The sequence below is a fragment of the Halichoeres trimaculatus genome, unplaced genomic scaffold, assembly GCF_033239565.1.
Source record: "Halichoeres trimaculatus isolate MK-OKI-2021-1 unplaced genomic scaffold, fHalTri1.1 fHalTri1_scaffold_15, whole genome shotgun sequence".
Taxonomy (NCBI): Eukaryota; Metazoa; Chordata; class Actinopteri; order Labriformes; family Labridae; genus Halichoeres; species Halichoeres trimaculatus.
In genome coordinates, this window is record NW_027437193.1 from 31,824,422 (window position 1) to 31,844,229 (window position 19,808).

A 19,808-nucleotide genomic window follows, 5' to 3' on the forward strand; every position below is an offset into this window, starting at 1 on the left:
TTAATACAGAACAAATTACTACAAGACCAACACTACAAAGTTCAATTTCAAAAATGAAAGACAACCATTTTACACCTAAATCTGTTTAATTGATAAAACGTCTCCAGAAAGAAACTATTTACAGAGCATCAGCCACCACACAGCAGAAAATAAACACTGCCCGGATCGATATCTGACTGAATGAATCAGGTATTACCTGGTGAGATTGTTGCATGCAGTCCCACAGCACTCTGCGGTACTGTGAGGTCTGTACCGTGTGCGTGGCACAGAGATGTGTGCAGCTGCTCATGATAAATTACATGTGTGGATGTTCACTGCTGGGTACTTTAAATAGCATCGTCTGTCAGTTTTTTTTACCCTTGTTCTTAATCATCAGACAAATAAAAAGCAGGGGACAAACCCTTCAATAAGATGGAACAAAACGGAAAAAAACATTCAGCACAAACAAAAGTAACTCTTCTGACCATCCCGCACTGAGAAGAAGAAAAGATGGTCGACGACATTAAGGCAAACTTTAAACACTCATCTTTAAATATCTTCCCTTTTAAAATCAGGCCATCTTTAATGAACAAAGTTTGATTTTGCTCCTTCATCATTTTCATCTGGAGTGAATGAAAGTGTGAAAAACAATCTTCATTGATATCATTACACCAGAAACAACAACAGGGTGTGATATGGACACATTCAGATTGCTACACCTTCTGTGTGTCTGCTTCAAAGTCATTTGCAGGGAGGGAAACGTCGGCACGTTCTCCACAGTTTTGTGTGTTTCAGGTTTCTGAGGAGGTCAAAGTGCATCGCATGCACTGAAGCTGGACTTTAAAGTGTCACTGTGGTGTCAGGCCACAGTAGAGCGTACTCTGGGGGAGAAGAAAGGATGGATTTAAGGGTGAAAAAAGGATCAGAAGGGGAATAATCATCAAGAGAATGAGGGGATGGGGGAGCTGACAGAATCCAGAGGCTCCCAGTGACATTCCATCATGGCGTCGTAGAGTTCTTCACTGCGCTGCATGAAATCTTTGTTCCACTGCTCAACGTCGCATTCAGGGATGGGCTCTGTAAAATAACACATTGACACATGTGAACACTATATGTGGTATTCTTCTGGTAAAGACTGTGAGCTGATCATAAAGCAAACAAACTGGACACTTCATCCGTCACAGGCAGAGAGTTCAGGAGTGAGAGGTTTTGTGACAATTGATCGTAGTTTGATGAGAAAGATGTTTTCTGGAAAGAGAAAAGAATCTCTACCTTCTGCGTTATCCTCCTCTGGTCCCTCAGTTTCCTCATGGCTCTGCTGAGGAGAGACATAACAAATGAAGAGTTATTTCAGAGACCCCGCAGTAACCCTGGTCTAACACCACAAGACTACAAAGATGAGACTTCTTTTCAGGAGAGGTAGAAATCCAATCCAATGATCTTTGCTCAAATGAAAATATTGATTTGAAAGCTCCTGTCAGGAGTTCTCAACTGTTTCTGAGCCAGACACATATTTATGAGTTCACCCATGACGGAGCTTTAAGAGTTTAACTGACCAGCAGCATCAAGAGGATGACATTTTTCTTTTAATGATCAAACTGTCGTGGGAGGGAGAGAATAAGATATACTGATTACACTTAACTGCACATCAGTTTTTTTCTTTACAGGTGTCACTATGGTTGTGTCCGAAATCATTCACTCATTCCCTACTCACTACTCACTCTATAGATGTAGTGGACTATATAGTCCACTAAATCAGCTAAATTAAAACAACATTTCGGACACTACTGATTCACTCACCAGCCGCTGACAGTGACGTAATTACCCTTGCGTCACTCTCTGACAGCTGGGAATGTAGAGTTTAGGGATGTCCCGATATTACATTTTCACTTCTGATGCGATACTGATACTGCAGCATTGAGTATTGGCCGATACTGATATTAATCCGATATGATATCAGCGTTAAACATGCATACTTTTATTACTTATTTTGTAGTATGTCTGTCATGTTAGGAAAGGCTTGATTAAGTGATATTATTCAAACAAAGAACAGTAGTCAGCAACAGTAGGTATGAGGAAAAACTGACCCATTTATTATTAACCAATGGGTAACAGAAACTGCTCATATCTGAGTGCTTATATCTGAGATTTTAGATGCATTCCGATACGACACCGATACTTGTTTTTTTGCTGATATCAGACCGTTATCTGATATCAATATCGGACTGGGACACCTCTAGTAGAGTTATCATTTTATCGTTTTGAAACACCACAAAACGGTATTTATTTGAGTGATAACAATATTATACTTAGCATATTTTCCGCAATAGCCAAATATAATAGAAACATTTATTACACATTATTTTTTAAAATAATTTGCTTTGTATAGTTACGCAGCAAATTATACTGTGTTTGATCATTACAGGCTCGTCCAAAAGTTTAACAGAGAGATAAGTGTTCTTCTCAGTTTGTAATGTTGTTTCATGTTATCAGTAATCATGTAATCAGCCATTCCTTCTGTTTGAACTGCAATGCATGATGGTAAATATGATAGTGAGCATCGCTAATACACGACTTTTCAAAATGCACTGTGCTATCCCAAAGTATCCCACAATGCATTTTGGAAAGTCACTATATAGTCCACTCAAAAGTGGACTATATAGTAAATGACCATGCTTAGTAAGATTTCAGACAGCACTACAAACTGGTGTATTCACTATATAGTGCACTATATAGTGAATAGGGAATAATTTCGGACACAGCCTGCGTCCATTAGATGTGCAACAATTTTTTTTCCTTATTTTCAGAAATCAAACTAATGGTTTTTGTTTTTAGAATGCTAACAAGAAACAAACTCATGGATTTAAGAGTTGTGTTTAAAAGAAAGATAAATGAACAAAAGGTGAAATTATGCAATAAAAAGTCAAAAATACTAGATAATAGGGATGCACAATATTATCGGCACAATATCGGTATTGGCTGATGAAAGCTTAGAAACATGTTAATCGGTATCGGCAGATGTGAAAATTTCTGCTGATTGGCACAGCAGATAACGTGCTATTCAGTTAGGATTATTATTATTTTCCATCTGAAAAATAAGCTCCTTAAATAAAATGTAGCACTTCATTTATTTGCACTGCAGAGCTCTGTGTCTGTCACCAGGTTGTTACAGTAGCTCTAAAATAATCAAATGCAACTTGTTTATGTTTAAAAATGCATTGTACATTTAAACTTCATGTTATCTAAAGGAATTATTTTTCTGTATTTTTATACCGAATGTCTTGAGTTTGAAAAAAAAAAAACATTTCTTATTTATGGTAAAATCAAATGTTTTTTTGTCTTGTTTTATGTGTGTTTCTTAAACAAATAAGACCGTCACAATAAGAATAACATATAAATTCCAGTACAGGATAGACTTAGCTTTCTGTACAGTGAATAAAACAAACAAACTTGTGATTATTGGTATCAGTATCGGTATCGGTATCGGCCAAAAGGGGTTTCGATACATCTGCGTATCGGATATCGGCAAAAATCCAATATCGTGCATCCCTACTAGATAAAGGTTAATTGTAAGATAAAATGTCAAAACTATGGGATGAAAATTTAAAATCTGTTACAATAAACAAACTAAGCAATAAAAAAGTTAAAAAAATAAAATTTAAATTAAAAAGTCTGGTTTTTGGATAAAATGCCAAAACTAGATGTGAAAAAAAGTGAGCAAAAGTTAAAATTGTTATACAAAAGTTTAAATTTTGCTTTAAAGTAAAAACTAAGTGATAAAAAGTCATATTAGTATTAAAAAGGTAAAATGTAGGGTCAAAGGCCAAGATTAAATACAAATGGTAAAATTGTGGATAAAAGGCTAAAATAATGAGGAAAAAATGTCAAACTTAAGTGAACAGTTTAAATTTGACGATAAAAGTCAAAACAAAGCAATAAAAAGTAAAACTGAGATTTAAAAAAAGATAGAATAGTGGATCAAAGTCAAAATTATGGTATAAGAAGGAAAAATTTCAACATATTATCTTTATGTATGCTTATTTTTCAGTTTATAAAGAAACTAGAATTTTTTTGTCTTTCTTTCTACATTAAAAGTGAAAAACTACACTTAAAGCTCCTTCTGAGGAACTTTTAACGTGAGAACTTTGGTGCCTTCATCATGTCTCAGTTTCTGTCCATCTTCCTTTCCTTCACAGTTTTGTGGCTTCATTATCAGAGGAACAGAAAATAATGCTCAACTTAGCTGACAGTTTGAAGTGACACAGAAACTCGGGGGCTACATTAACCAACTCTACAGCTGTGAGGGTTTTGTGTATCTACAGGAATCTGCTGGACCAGAAAGAAAACTGGCCTTAGGGAAGCCTGGCTCAGTCACTGTGAACCAACCAGAGCCACAGGAAAAACCTGTTACCCAGTTAAACCTGTACATGCAGCAAGCTGTTTTTAACCTTTAGTGCTGGAGGAGACTGATGCTCTGTGCTCCTCTCTGTATCACCCCAGACTGACCTCTTAACCTACCAACCTAAATAACCCCACCCACTCCTCTAAGAGTGAAACCATCCCCTCACCTCAACAGCAGACATGTCCGTGGTCATGGGGGGCATCCCCATGGGAGGTGGGGGCATCATGTGGCCTGGAGGGGGGTATCCATAGGGTCCGTAGTTGTAGTTGTAGCCAGTACCGTAGCCACTGTTGTAGCCAGTGCCATAGCCACTGTTGTTGTAGCCGCTGTACTGGTCATAACCCCCCCACTGGGGGTAGTAACCTCCCTGACCCCCGCTGGTGTGGCTGCCGTAGTAACTAGACTGGGACTGGCTGTAGCTGCTGTGGTAATTCTGGCCCTGGCCCCCGTGGTAGTTGCTCATCTTCTGGCTGCAACATGACAAACACATAAAGGTTACACAATTTTCGGTGGGTAGTCTGTGGATTTCAGGGTTTGAGCAGATGAAAAGTAGTCGACATGTTGGAATAAATGTCAGTTAATACCAAACCGTGAGTGGTTTCTGGCTGCAGATTCTTGTCAACTAGTTTTGTGTTTAAGCTTAAAGCTCAACTCTGTTCTGTGCTGATTAAAAGATACACACTGATCATTTTTTTCATGTTAAATATTTAGCTTGTTTTTTGACGCTGCTAAATGTTTATCTTTTTATTCTACTTCACTGTTTCGATCAGCTCTTAAATTCTGTACTTTTCTGTACTTTCTCTGTACTTGTAAGTTTCAGTTCTAAATCTTTTTCTTTTTTACTGCTTAACTCTTTTGGTATTTTCTCATCTTATTAGTTTCTTTTAATTTGGTTATTAAATTTTCTGACCTTGAGTTTGAACATCTTATTTTGCCATAACTGTTTCTTTATTAGCCTTTGTAGTATGTTGGAAAAATTACTTTGATTCTACTCTATTAAATCTACTCAAAACAGTCAAAAACAGGTAAAACCATTAACAGCTTTGCTGTAGTTTATATCAACATTTAGAGAAGAGACTAACAAAACATTTTCAATCTCCAAATTGTATTTAATAAATATTTAGTTAAAGTTCCACTTTTCAGTTCACAAACACATTGTTTTTCATTTAACTTGCCCCATTCTGGTTCCACTTTTTCAGTTTTCTCCACATGGTGGACAGAATGTACCTGTGTGCTTTCTGCAGATGTAATTCTTGCATTTAAAACAAGAGATAACTTTTTAACTGTCCTCTCTGAAAGGACAGACCTGGCAAAACACACTCTAAAGTGCTCTCTTTGGAGCCCTAACACATGCCAAAGTGTGCACATGGTTGGCAAACACACTAAGCTGCCTTCCTAGGTGGAAAAACGTGAGCTAAATTGCTCTTTTTTATTTTGGCCCTTCCTCTCAAAGAGTCAGTGTACACCACTGGTGATGATCACCATTTTATATTTTCATCTTTAGATGCTCATGTCCTTTCTGTGGATGATGATTTTCATCTGATGGAGAGACAACGGCAGACTTGTCCTCTGAATCTTCTTCATTGTAGGAAAACTGACAATCTGGATTATCAATGGCATTGTCCTCTGTCTCTGAACTCTTTCCTCTGCAACACTGTCCCCGTTCAAAACCTGTGATAAAGCTTCTTCAGCTGTAAACATACCTGGGCTTATTTTTGGTGTATACGTCAAAATAGTGTTGTCACGATACCAAAATCTTGGTGCGAAACAATACCTGCCTAAAATATCTCGATGCCGATACCTAATCGATACCGTGGCGAAACCTAAAACATCAGAAAATGAATACAATAAGCAGCGATGAACTAGTTTGCTTGTCACAAAGTCATTGACAGTCGTTTGACTTTTGTGTTTGGACACGTAGTGATTCTGTCGCACTTGCTCTTTAAAGTTCCCATATTATGCAAAAATCACTTGATTAAGTCTTTTAGTGAAATTTGTGGATCTTTGTCTTTCCTCCCAGCCCACAAAATGTGATATTTAATGACAAAACCTGCACTTAGTAGTGCTTGTGAATGTTAAAAAAACAAGCTGTTTGGATTTTGGGGATTTGCCGATGTCAGCGATTCCCTTTTTTGACCAATCAGGAGCAAGTCTGACCTGATTGGTCCGTCGGAGCAGATATCCCTGAACTCCCTCCCCGCTGCTGCTCCAGCAGCCATCACTGCTTTGTTTTTGGCTGTAAACAGCCACATAGTTCCATGCACAAGCTTCCCATCTCAGAAGAAGACAAGACTAAGTGGCTAGAGTTCATTTATGAGGGAAATGTTCCGGCTACACTCAGTAAAACTGTGCATGTGTGTGCTAGTCACTTCACGGCCGACTGCTTTTCCAACTCTGGACAGTACAACAGAGGGCTAGCGAATAGACTGGTCCTGAATCCAGGCTCATTACCAATCATCCGCCAACAAACCTTGAACCCTGGAAATGTGAGTATTTTAAATGCTGTGTGCTGTGGAGCAGATGTAAGAGCTTTTTCTCAGTGTCCCCCCTGTCTCTGTGTTAGCGTCAGGATGCTAACTGTAGCTGCGGTTAGCCTGTTGTGGTGCCATTCTCAATGACGCGGACGAGCGGGGCGGTATCAGCGGTGGCTCATTTACATATGAAGGTCACGCCCACTAAATCAGAGCGTTCTGAACAGAGGGGCTACGAGAGCCTGGAAACAATGCTGCTGTGCTTGATTTATTGGCTTTTTGGACCAGAACATGTTACTACCATTTCATGAAGACATCAATGATCCATATTAAACTGCAGAAAAGGAGCAGGATATGGGACCTTTAAGGAGGTGAGGATGCTGAACGGTGAGGTGCTTCATCATGTTCGTAGTGTTTCCTTAGTGTGTGTTAGCAGTAAGCTATATAGACAGGCTTAAATACGCCTATTGGCATATGAAGCCACCCCTACTGTTGGCTTTGTAAGTAAAGTAATGCCAAATTTTGAAACTTGAGGCTGATGTCTGTAACTCTGTCAGAAACACAAAACTAGTTGACAAACAATTTTCATGAAGAAAAAGAAAGGATGAAAACAGACAACAGGAATGGGTCAAAATTACCCGTATCATAAGAAGAGGGTTAAGTTCTCAGATAGCGTTCCAGCAGTTCCTCAGTTTATCTGCACAGATTTGAGTTATGTTGTGCTTTTCTTATGCCCTGGTAGTGTGGGCTGGTCTGTTGGGGATGGAGGGCTGTGAGTTGTGTGTGTTTATGGGGTGTTGTCAGGTCACTTTACTTGGATTTTATTAATTTTCTGCAAGTCAAGCACTTTGTGTCAACATTTTTGTGTGCCATTGTGCTATAGTATATATAGCTTTAGTAAATGCTATAGCTATGATATAGTATAAGTTCTAGAAAAAGTCTGTTTAATTGACTTGTCTCTTACCTCTTAGCCACAGCAACACTCAGCCTCAGCGGCTTCCCCCCAAGCATTGTGCCCTGGCACTCCTCAATAGCCTTCTTCTGTTCGCTCTCCTCCCCAAACTTGACGAAGCCATAACCTCTGCAGGCCAAACAAAAGTCACACCTCCACTCCAACAAACCATATGCTCTATACTTGGCATTTAAATGGCCACTTATAAATGAGAAACAGAATATAATGGGTATTATTATGGTAGAACTGAAACTTGTTGTTTTACTTTTAACATGAGGTAGCATCACTTGAATTGTGAGTTGCTCTTGCTTAGCCTATATGGGGAAAACAATAGTTTCAGCATAAGAAGGTAAGAAAACAGTTTTTGTCAGCCTTTTGTCCAAAACAGATGAAGATGTACTTGTGGTCAACGTCCAAAACACTGCAGTCTGAGTTATCATTACCAAAACAATCCAGGACACACTTTCATAGAAACATACTATTCTTGTAATAATGTGAAAAACTGAATATCAAAAGGAGACAGCAGGTCAAATGAGACAATAAAGCAGATTTAATAGCCACATCGACTGGCCTCGGTGATTCCACGTACCTGGAGTATCCATACTGGTCGGTGACCACTTTGGCTCCTTTGCATGATGGGTACTTTTTGAAAACTTGGTGCAGCTGGAAGTCGTCCACTTCAGAGGCCAAGTCGCCCACAAACACTGAGAACTCAGGCCTGACAGGGAAGAAGAAGACTTTGATTAGAAAGACGTACTTAATGCAAAGTGACGATAAATCTCTAAAGGAAAAGTTTGCATTTTTTTTAGGAGTTAAGTTAAATGATTGGAAGTCTTACCCTGCCTCTGGCCGCTTGCCGTAGGTGGCATAGTTAAGCTTAAACTTCCGGGGCTGTGCAGAAGGAGAGAAACACAAACACACTCAGCTAACATCAAACACAACAGACGTGTAGTATAGGACTGATATTGCTGAAAAAGAGTGGAGTTAATATGGTTGTTATTTGGGTTTACATACCTCCTCCACCACCCAGACCAGCCTTTAGCCCATTCCTCAGTTAGTTCCTACCAGAGTCTCTATTCACCAGCTTCAAACAAAGTACATTCATGTACAAGCAGCCTCTCAGCCACCTTCAGCAGCAAGGTCAGGCCAGTGGACAGGGGAACCCAGTAGCTTGGCCAGCTCATGGTGCCAACAGCATTTTCAGTTCAGGAGCAAGCAGCTAAAGCTCACAACTGACTTCAGACAGTCCTAAACTGAGTTTACACTGACAGTCCCTGGTTTTTATCAGCTGTCACCGCAGCACATTAACTCTACCTCAGCTTCTGCTTCTTAGAGTCAACTCAGTGAAACAGCACAATATTATTAGTGATAGCAACATGTACAACAGATCAAACATGTTTGACTATTTGTCAGTGTCCTAAAAATCTGTTTTTAAAGAGCAAATGTGTGAAATATTGATTTAGAAACAATACATTTTTGAGTTTCTGTTGTAAAAACAGGAAGACCAAGACTAGATGAGCTCCACCATCCACATTCAAATTAACAATTGAATACTGCTCGATAACGTAAGTCTAACACTGGGAAAAGAGGAAGGCAGTATTAAATTGTCAATAGTAAACACGGTATATGATAAAGTATTTGTGAAGAAACAGAATAAAATAAGTACAGAAACATTGCAGCAGAGATGGATAACTTTGCAAAAACAGCATAAAACTGACCGGGTTCGATCCAGGAACCAGTTTCCCGTTGAGTCTTTGGACACAGCGGTCAACGCTTGCTTCATCTGCCAGCTCCACAAAGCAGTATCCTGCTGAGCCACTGCACAGAAGGAGGACACAAACGGGAGGGGTTAAAATGTTAGGGAGGAGAGTGGTTAGAGTTAATCCCAGAAAAAAAAAAAAAGAAACAGCTGTTCATTTAAAAGTAACAATACTGATTGCGTAGGCACCCTGCTCTGCAGAGCAAATGCTCACATTCCCCTGAGCATGTAGAGCACACCTGCACACATTGTTTAATCATATTTCATACCTTATAATGAGTTTTTTTTTTTTATTTAACCCTTTGAAATTTTGTGTTTTTATTGTCATGCCATAACAGGGTTTATGCTGAAATCCTGAGGTTAAATTCAATACTTTTTTACAAACCTTTCAGAAAGTCTTAAGACCTTATGGCAACTTTAAGCTGTTGTTAACAACAGATCTTTGACAGTTGTAGTTTGCATTTTAACATAAATTAGGAAAGCTGGGAAGAAATAACGCTTAAAAGAATAAATGAAACTAAACTCAGGTTAATTGACATTCCCATTCCCACAAAAAGTAACAGCAGTTACTCAAGGCCAACTTGCAGAAAAAAAACCAGACTTTTATTTCATCATAGTCAAAATTTAGGACATGTGTCTGAGATTGTGTTATTTGCTTTCTATCAGCGTTACATACAGACGGCTACTAAACTCCTATACGAACTGAGTTTGTTGTCACATTAGCCTACAGATATGCTGGGCTGCTAGCGCTACGTATAGCCTGTGCCTCACAAAAATACAACTTTGCTTGTTGTCAGGTTTCAAACAACAGCACTACGTAACTGTATTAATAAACACCTTATCTCATTGTGTTGTATACAGTAAAAAGGTGATTTGAACAAAGAATATTTGTTCTAAAACAACTGAGATCCGGGAAAGCTTTCTCTAAATCGTAAGAATCCCTGATCCCAGGTCATGAAAAGTCAGAGAAATTTTCTCAGGAGGTTTGAGGAACTCTTATGATCTAGAGGGAAATATTTTGAGATGCTAGAGCTTTTTCTAGATCCTCACGCTGGTCTGTGATGAGTGTGACAAGCAGAGTTATCGTCCAATCACCAGGTGTGGTTATTTTTGAAGGTTCAGACCCTAAAAACATTTTCCAGCCAGATAGACTATTTTCATGGCGGATATATGGAGCTGTCTGTCTGGCATGTCAGGTTAGTTTGTAACAGTCGCAAGGAGGAAAATAAATATTCATGGATACGTTTGGAGTCAACGTTTGAATATGATTGAAATTTAATACCTCATAACATTAGGATTAAGACTTTTTAATACTTTTTAAGGGCCTTCATTTTCCCACAACTGATTGATCAACTTTTAATACTTTTTAAGACCCCGCAGACACCCTGCATAATCTGACAAAGAAAAAAATGATCTACTAAAGAAAAACCTAATCAGTGATCGCCCTGATGCTGTCTCGGGTAGATAAGTATGTGATCCCATTTATTAAGAGTTTGAGGTTAAATACACTAGATTTGCAGGTTAAACTTGTTATACACAAAATGTTGTTTGCTTTGGAGCACAATTAGCTGTAATAAAACCCTGTCTTCAATCCGCCATCATCTAGCTTTCATCTTTTTAAAGTCTTAAGCACAGCCAGTAATTCCCCTTAGATTCACAAGCTGCTCTGTAGTCCTCACCCTGTTATCCTGTGTGTGATGATCTTGACTCCAAAGGGTGATTCTCCCATAGCGCTGAACGCCTGCTTGACGAAGTTTTCGTCCATGTACGGGTCCAACTAAACACATTTAAGAAAGACATTTCATAAAAGCCACAATTAGATCAGATTATAGGAGTTCACAATATACAGTCACAATACAAACATTCATAGTAAATGGTTCATTAATCTAATAGTTGGCACTATATTGAAAGGTCTAAAATGGTTGAAGAGACTTGGGAAAAAATTCTGACTTTTCTTACACTGATAACAAATCAGGGGTATGTAACGTAAAGTGTAAGCAAAGCGTTATTATTAGAGATTTACTGACCACACATTTATACCATAATCCCATAAAATAATAATACAGTCACTCTACATGTATGTTTGTCCTTGATTTCTATTACGTGTAAATAATTCTCACTGTTAATACTAGTATCAGTTTCGATAAGTTCATTATCGGTCGAAACCGAATTTATGTCAGCATTGGTATAGTGACGTAGAGAGTTGGATCAGTGCATCCCTAGTTCTGAGATCTCATTTCATGGTTTTTATATTTATTCCAATTTCTCATGAATTGTTAATAAAAATAGTTGACATTAATCAGGAGCAGTTTTAATTGAAATATGAGCAAAGCTGTATCAAAGCTAACACAATGCTAGCTACAGATTTTACATCATTCAGCTGTTTGATCAGCAAACGGGTCGTTAGCATCCCAGTCATTAACTAAAATGTATTAAATACTTTAAAACTTTTTTGAGTATAATGACTTCAATTAATCACTAAGGAAGCAAGCACTGCATCCATATGGTCACCTGTGTTATGCATTAGGAAGACACTATTTCCCATATGCGAAGTAACATATGACTGTAATCCGTTAGCCCTTTATCTAAGTGTCACTGTAGTCTTTAACGTTTGGCTCTACCATCGCGATGTCTCAAATGTACTGAAGATGTTAAGTTTAGATACGTTAGTCGAACCTTTGACGACCATGATCACATTTCTGAGCTTACTTTACGTGACCGGGCTAACATACAGCACTAGCCTCGAAGCTAACGTTAAAACACAGAGAGAGGTATTTCAAACATACATCACCCATCCATAGGCTGGTCTGTCTGTTGAACATCTTTGCTGCTGTATGAGAGCTCAAACTGTAAAGAGAATGGTTGGTGTATGAAAAGATTGAGAAATAAAGAGAATCTGCTCTACACGTTCACAGCTAATGGTGAAGCTCTTTCCGCTCTCAAGGGGATGCAACGTCACTTCCGGTAGAGGTCTGCTTGGGACGGCGGCCGGCGGTCCACAAGGGAGCCGCGTAGAGACTGGTGCTTTTCAGGACACACTTTTTCACTATTGTTTTTCCCACTCTCCACTCCCCTGCTTTATTCTCTCACAGCTTTTGCAACAGAAATAAAACAGATGACTTTCAAGGAAAAAGTGGATTCATTAGTGCTAGTTCTTCAGGTTTGCCTGAGGAATGTGGAAAAAACGACGAAATAAACAAAATGTATGATCAGGTACATTTTTGTATTCCTCTCATTTCCTCTTTATTAATACACATACAATTATATATATATATATATATATATATATATATATATATAGAGAGAGAGAGAGAGAGAGAGAGAGAGAGAGAGAGAGAGAGAGAGAGAGAGAGATTGAGAGAGAGAGAGACATATATAGATACATAGATTTAGATAGATAGATACTTTTACACTTGCAACCAGTAGATGAGAAAGGGTTTATCAAAGTAGAAGACAGTTGTAACACAGGCAAATCATAACACTTGCAATTTCTCCTATCAGGAACAAGCTAGGAATCACCTAATTCACTCTAAATATACAAAGCTTAGTCCTTAATCCCTGAAGCAATCACAGCAGGGAAAACACAATTTAAAGGTCAGGAAGTTTTTGTATTATTATATTTTTTCTGTTGTTGTTGTTGTTGTTGTTGTTGTTGTTGTTGTTGTTTGTTTCTTTTTTTGCACAAATATTTTTTGTGATTACCTGGCCTTCTTTGTCATTGAACTTATCAAATGTGCATCATGTTGATTATGTGTCTGTTTAGCAATCTTTCATTTAAATTGTTTTAATTGTCGTAATAGCTGTTAGCTGCAAGCCAAGCTAGTTCATCTCTTTTGCACCCAGGGACAGTTGAAACAAAGTTGCTTGTGGTACGTTGTAACGTTTAAAAAATAATCAAGTGCATGACATGTCATCAGTGGGCCGATGGAACTTTCACTCCAAAAGTGCTGTATCAATTGCTGTATCATTTTGTTTAAGATGTGTTTTTGTGTTGAAAAATTAGGCGGTTTTTAAGGCATTTATAGTAAAGATATGTAGTAAATACGTATCTCTAAATGAATAGAATATTTGTTTTAAAGAACTAGTAACAATTTAGAATTTAATCTTGCTGCAGCTTCTTATACATTAGAATTGATTTTGTTCAAAAAAGTGTGTGGATGATTTCATGAGCACAGACATTTTGCAAGGGCCAAAATACAACTTCATTCAGCTGCCTGTAGTGAGATGTTTATCCCAGAGGGACTTTTTCCCCCAACCTTTTTGAACAAGTTTTCAAGGAAACTTTCTATCACGTTGATGAGACAGGTCTCTGAAACCACCAGTATCAAATATGACTTGTTTGGCATTTAATGGGTTAAGTCCTTTACTCTGCACAACCACCACAATTTTGTTTAAAAGTTTTTTGGGGGAAAGGCAGTATGTTGAGTCTTTGTCATGGTCCTTATTTCATAATGTTAGGTTTTACTCGAAGGTAGGCCTGTTACAACTAGGTCGGACTTCGGGGTCAACTGTAACATTTCACTCCTGAGATTGAAGCCTGAATTTTCCGTTAATTTCGCACAGGCATTTTCTTAGCAGACAGTTGAACCTGCGGTTTTAGTTGGTTGAGAATGCCCAAACCACGGCGGGCAGTCTTCCCCGGTCCTTGGATAGTCATTAGCCAAAAACTGAAAATCTCAGGTCCCACCGAGATTTGAACTCGGATCGCTGGATTCAGAGTCCAGAGTGCTAACCATTACACCATGGAACCGCTGTGTGTCACTGCGGTGCATTCAAAGACCAGACTTGCGGGTTGGTATTTGGACAATTTCGCGAATGTCTTCACGTTCCTCTAGTTATAACCTGATTTATGTAGCAGTGGAATAACTTACTATACTTTCAGAGATTACAGAGTATGCTGTTGGCTTCAACTGAGTATTTTACTACCTAATACAAGGTCAAGCAGAAAGATTATCCTATTGACTTGAAAGTGTGTAAGTTTTTTGTTCATGCTTCGCTGAAAGCAGCAGAATACGACTGTAACCAGGGATACCGCAAACTCCTCTCGGTATTGCACAGGTTGCTGAGGAAAGTTAAACATGACGTCGCTACAGCAAGAGGTCTTTAATTGTGTGTTTTCTAATGACTTAGAAACTATCAAGGAGCTTCTTGAACGTGAGGAGACGATGAAAGATATTTTGGGAGCAAAGGATGAGTTTGGGAGGAACGCACTGATGGTAGCTGGCATGATGGGGAGGAGCGCCATCGTCCGAGAGCTGCTCAGTAATGGAGCTCTGATCAACGAGCAGACTGTGGAAGGTGAGAGAAGCTAGAAGACAAAACAACAAACAAACACAGGCCATCTCGTGGACGACTAATATCAGGGTATCATTCGTTAATTCCATATCCGTTTTAGAATCCAAAATCGGAAAACGGATATGTTATTCAATTTCTCGTTTTCAAATAAAAAATCAGAAAACAAATAACGGTCTATTTTTCTCTGTTTTGATTTTGTTTTGAGATTAAAATTAGAATATGAGAGAATGGGATTATAATGGGATTTTTAATCCGTGTATGGTTCGTTCTTTCGTTATTCTGTTTCAAAACAGAGTTCACATTTAATATCAAAATATCACACAGACAATTTTGACACAATCTTTTGTAATATATATATATATATATATATATATATATATATATATATATATATATATATATATATATATATATATATATATATATATATTTAATTTTTTTCATTCTTAAAACCTGGACAGAAAACCACGTTTTTCTGTTATTCCGTTTTTTCCGTTATGGTTTAAAAAAAAAAAAAACAATTTACTTTTTTTTTTGGTTTTTTTTTATTTTGTTTTGAATGCATCCATCATCAACCACATCTGTTCAGATTAATTTTTGTTGAGGATCATGTGTGCTCCAGTTTGAGACCCTTTTTTTTGTCTTCAGGCTACTCTTCTCTGCATTTTGCTGCTTGTTGGGGCCACCTAGAGACTGTCAGAGCTCTACTTGAACTGGGAGCTGACACACACGCAAAGACCTTCAGAGGGGAGAAACCTGTAGATGTGGCTCGAAGAAACTCCAAGACTGACTGTGCTGACTATATCATTCTGACAGGTAAGGAACTGAGGCTAGCATTATATCTTAAGAATTAATCAATAGAAATACATTTATTATCAGTGCTGTTTTTTTCCCCTTACATACAGAAGCTAAACAGGACTTGGTTTCATATGTAGAATCTGTGAAGGACCTTACCACTGACCCGGAGAAGAATCTAACTAAAGAGGAGAAGGTAACACTTCTTTTTTATGGGATGAGATAAAGTGCACCGTGATGATGTTCACAGTGCTATACTCCACATTTTATGATACAGCCTCATTCCAAAATGGAATGAATTATTTGTTTTTTCATCAGAATTCTAACACCCCACAATGACAACATGAAAAAAGTGCTTTTAGAATTATTTTTGGCAAAATTTTTGCAAAATACCTGCAAAAAAATTCCACCAGGCATTCAAGAGGAAAGCATTCCAGGATAATCTTAGAAGAGTGTTTTTCCCACTTATCCATTACAAAAAGACATTTTTCCATGAAGCATATGTAAGAATATCACAAAGTCTGATCAGGTGAGCAGGTGCCAAGAGACGCGTAAAGAGACAGGATTCAAGAGAGAAACCGATCAGCCAGAAGTTTTTATTCAATCCAAGGTCGGTCATGTTCGTCCCACAGCCAATTGACCCATGAACGCATGAAATTATGTTCCGCAGACTGCATCATTTTTTGTTTTTTGATATATCACCATAGGTTATAAAGGGTGGCACTCAGTTTGAGGTGCATTACCGCCATCTATTGTATTGAGTTAGCATTACAACTACAATACAGCAACTCTTGTTTTAGACAGTCCTTTAGATTTACAGTGAGGTAATGGGACAGAGGCGCTGGTGGTTCTTGTTAAACATAGTTGTCACAGAGGAGATAGCCATCTCACAGGTTACTGTTCATGTCTCTAAAGTCATTAAATGCCTTAAAACCACATCTAAACTTCCTTGAACCGTAAACTGATGGCAGGGGAGCTGTTTTGTTTTCAACTTTATTTCTACCTTCCAAAAGTGAAAACCAGTGCAGCTACAAAACAGATCAGACAATAACATTACATTCAAAAGCAGTGGAGAAGGTAAAATAAGTTTAGCTGGTTTCCTTTCGTTGCAGTGTAGATGACGTTGTAACTTTGATGACGTCATTGCCCTTTATTCATCCATGGGTGTGGTTATTCTTTTTTCTACCTATTATGTATGGTGAAGGGATTTGGAACAAAGGGTAGAGCAGAGTTTCAAAGTCAGAAGCTCAAATATTTTTTTGTTGACCGTTATATTTTCATTGTCTCTTATTGGCTCGTTTTGGATTTTTTGCACAATAAACCCTTTAAACTGGACTTTTATTGAACTTTTTTGGACGTGTCACAAAGTAAGAGCTTCACCCAGCGGCTTAGCAATTGTTAGACAGCCGCAACAAGCAGTAAACAACTGAATCCAAACTCTGAGGACTAAACAATATTTTTTATATCAGTTTAAGAACATGGAATCAAATGTTTGCCTCAGATAAAAACAATTTCGAGGCAAATTTAAAATTAGTTAGCTGTTTCAAATTCATAATGAATTATTCAAACCCAGTTTCTGGCTGCACACATCTCAGCCCATGTCTGCACTTGAGCTGTGCTTTAATCAGTTCTCTTGGAAGGCGCTCATTTGATGCTTTCCTCATCTTAAAAGAGCTGGCATCTGCAAATAATGTATTCCTGCTCAGACAAGCATTTAACTGCAGTTAAATCTGTATAAAGATACACATACATCATCTGAGCTCCTCTTCTGTGTCGTCAAAGTGTCTCAAAGCAACATACCCTGAAGTGTTCCCTAGACCTCTGCTCTGTCAGTTAAATGTCATGTAAATCAGTCACTTTTCAAATGCTCAAAGTATTGTTTTACAATATATGAGTTTCTGACTGTGGATGCAAACAAATAGATCAAGATGTCAAATTCTTTAGATGAAAAAAATGATGATTCATCTACCATTACTGCAGACATTCCCATATCAGGTGCTGATTGTGTCCTCTTTGTCACCCTGCACAGAAAATCTGCAGGGCTGCATGCTCAGCTAAGTCTGATTGGATTCAAAGTGTCATGAACCCAACGGTGACAGACTTCTTGGCACAAAGGAAAGACATGGAGGAAACTCTTCAGCCTATCCTCAACAAGCTGTCAGCTGAAAGTAAGTACAGTTATTACATCCGTGAGACGACAGAGTTGAATTTTGATCTTATTACTAATTTCCATCAAATGTGAGAATCACAGACTCTAGACTCAGATCCTTCACTTCATTTTCCGTGTTTTAATGTGGTTAACCAAGTGTGCAGCTGGACGTTTTGATAATCTTATTTTGTATTTGCAGCTGTGGAGACTCCTGGAAAAACCCTGAAGAAAAGTTTAAAGTAGACATTTTTGGAATATCAGCGCTCAAATCAACACTGACTGAGTCTCTGTGATGAAGAATGAAACACCCACAGAGCAGCTGCACAATAACTGGACTGTCCCAGGCACAGCCAGTTCACTCAGAGTAACTCTGAAACCACACAAAAGCAGTAAAGGATACAATGACAGAGCTCTCACATTTCGCCCTCTACAGTTTAGGCTGGTTACATTTTTGGTGCTTGGCTTTAAGGTATAACCCTTTTTAGTTTGTCTTCCAGTAGAGAGGGTATGTTTGTCCCCTTGGCTTTGGTTTTCTGTCTGTTTTAGTTGTGAAAATTGTACCTCATAGACTCCCGTGTCATTTCACTCAGAGCTCCACATAAGTAAGAGACCAAACTGAGGAATGAAGACTTTCTGTGAAGTGGTTTCTGTTTTTTTTTTTTTTTGTTCAGCCCATTTGATTTGAGAAGAGGATCAGCTTCTGAATGCTAATCAGAGCTGACCCAAGCCGATATGAGGCCCGAAGCGTATTTCATTTGGGGCCCCCCTTCCACTGAAGCACAGACTACTGTTAATGAATGCTTTATTATTCACACATGGTTATCGTTTACTGACACTGAATCTCTCTTTAATTTCCTGCTCAACCGTCTGGTACAGCATTTTTTGTCTCCGTTTTTCATTGGAAATATGTTGAACTGAGTAAAATCTGATTGGGTTGTCTCTACAGCTTGAAATTAGTTTTCTGAATTTTGTGGTTTCCAAAAACATTAAAAGAAATGTATAAAAAATAATTGTATTCTTTTTTTCTTGAAGGGAATGTCAAAGGGCTTGAAATCAAATAGACTTCACATCCCTTGCCTCCAAAAAGTGAAAGTTAAAGGGTTAAAAGGAGAGGTAATTGAAGAGTTAAAATAAGTTTTTGGGTTTGTGGAGGAGAAAATAGAGCGTCACTTTTACAGCCCAACTGATTAATCGGTTGGGCCGATTAATCGGTCCAATTATGCCTTTCACTGATTATTCAACATCGGCCAAAATGTAGCCGATAATAAAAAATTTTGCTCTGCGGAGATTCTGTCACTCCTGTTCCTGTGTGTCAGTGTGTTGGGCTGTGCACTGCCCAAGTGCCCGCCCCCTCCGTCCATCATTATGTAATGTAAGACTAAAGAACGGCGTTTTCACGTCGTGTTAGTTGCTTTTTTGAAAGATAAACAGAGATAAATGCTACTGTTATTTTACATGTCCACCATTATCTAATGTAAGACTATAGTACTCGTTTTGACGTCGTGTAAGTTGCTCATTTTGTGTTTACAGTTTTAATTTTTTTTTCTACTTACTGTGTTTAAAGTTTGACTTCTTTATTTAAGGTGTTTACAGCTTGTTCTTATTTATCATTGGTTAACACTACAGTTCTTATGTTGACAGTTTTATAATTAGTTCCTTGTTTTAATTTAATAGTGTATATATAATTAGTTCCTAGTATTTAATATAATGCTACTGTCTTGAATCATCTGGGTATTATAATGATTTGTGATTATATACAGTATATATCCTGTATCAATAAATTTATTATATATATCAGCCGATATATCAGATATTGGTCGATATATCAGATATTGGTCGATATATCAGATATTGGTCGATATATCGGATATCAGCTTTTTTTTGCCCCCAGTATCGGTATTAGCATTGGCCCCAAAAATCCCATATCGGCCAGGCTCTAGTCACTTTACCTAAATTTAATGTCTTTGTACCATTCACAAAGATCGCTTCATTTCTAGATTCCCCTA

The 19,808-nt window shown here is 38.0% G+C and overlaps 2 protein-coding genes and 1 non-coding gene across 6 annotated transcripts; 1 reads left to right on the top strand and 2 right to left on the bottom strand.

Moving 5' to 3' along the window:
• Positions 1 to 80: 80 nt before the first annotated feature.
• Positions 81 to 12,545, bottom strand: trnau1apb (tRNA selenocysteine 1 associated protein 1b). Of its 3 annotated transcripts, none has more exons than XM_074689428.1 (9): positions 12,350 to 12,545; positions 11,243 to 11,340; positions 9,523 to 9,622; positions 8,643 to 8,695; positions 8,394 to 8,522; positions 7,817 to 7,933; positions 4,548 to 4,851; positions 1,252 to 1,294; positions 81 to 1,056 (listed from the first exon to the last, which is right to left on the bottom strand). In XM_074689428.1, exons 1-9 carry the CDS (start codon positions 12,383 to 12,385, stop codon positions 920 to 922), a joined length of 1,017 nt encoding a protein of 338 aa, XP_074545529.1. In that variant the 5' UTR covers positions 12,386 to 12,545; the 3' UTR covers positions 81 to 919. The 3 variants fall into 3 exon arrangements, with proteins under 3 accessions (XP_074545529.1, XP_074545528.1, XP_074545531.1); XM_074689427.1 differs by having other exon boundaries at positions 1,252 to 1,297; XM_074689430.1 differs by lacking the exon at positions 12,350 to 12,545 and adding an exon at positions 8,819 to 8,888 and having other exon boundaries at positions 1,252 to 1,297; positions 7,817 to 8,118; positions 11,243 to 11,260.
• Positions 12,546 to 14,241: 1,696 nt separating this feature from the next.
• On the bottom strand, positions 14,242 to 14,313 carry trnaq-cug (transfer RNA glutamine (anticodon CUG)). Its single transcript has one exon. It is a non-coding gene; the product is annotated as a tRNA-Gln (tRNA).
• Positions 14,314 to 14,591: 278 nt separating this feature from the next.
• On the top strand, positions 14,592 to 18,745 carry ankrd45 (ankyrin repeat domain 45). 2 transcript variants are annotated; one of them, XM_074689212.1, is made up of 5 exons: positions 14,592 to 14,861; positions 15,507 to 15,674; positions 15,764 to 15,849; positions 17,683 to 17,821; positions 18,002 to 18,745. In XM_074689212.1, exons 1-5 carry the CDS (start codon positions 14,642 to 14,644, stop codon positions 18,043 to 18,045), a joined length of 657 nt encoding a protein of 218 aa, XP_074545313.1. In that variant the 5' UTR covers positions 14,592 to 14,641; the 3' UTR covers positions 18,046 to 18,745. The 2 variants fall into 2 exon arrangements, with proteins under 2 accessions (XP_074545313.1, XP_074545314.1); XM_074689213.1 differs by having other exon boundaries at positions 15,794 to 15,849.
• Positions 18,746 to 19,808: the final 1,063 nt, after the last annotated feature.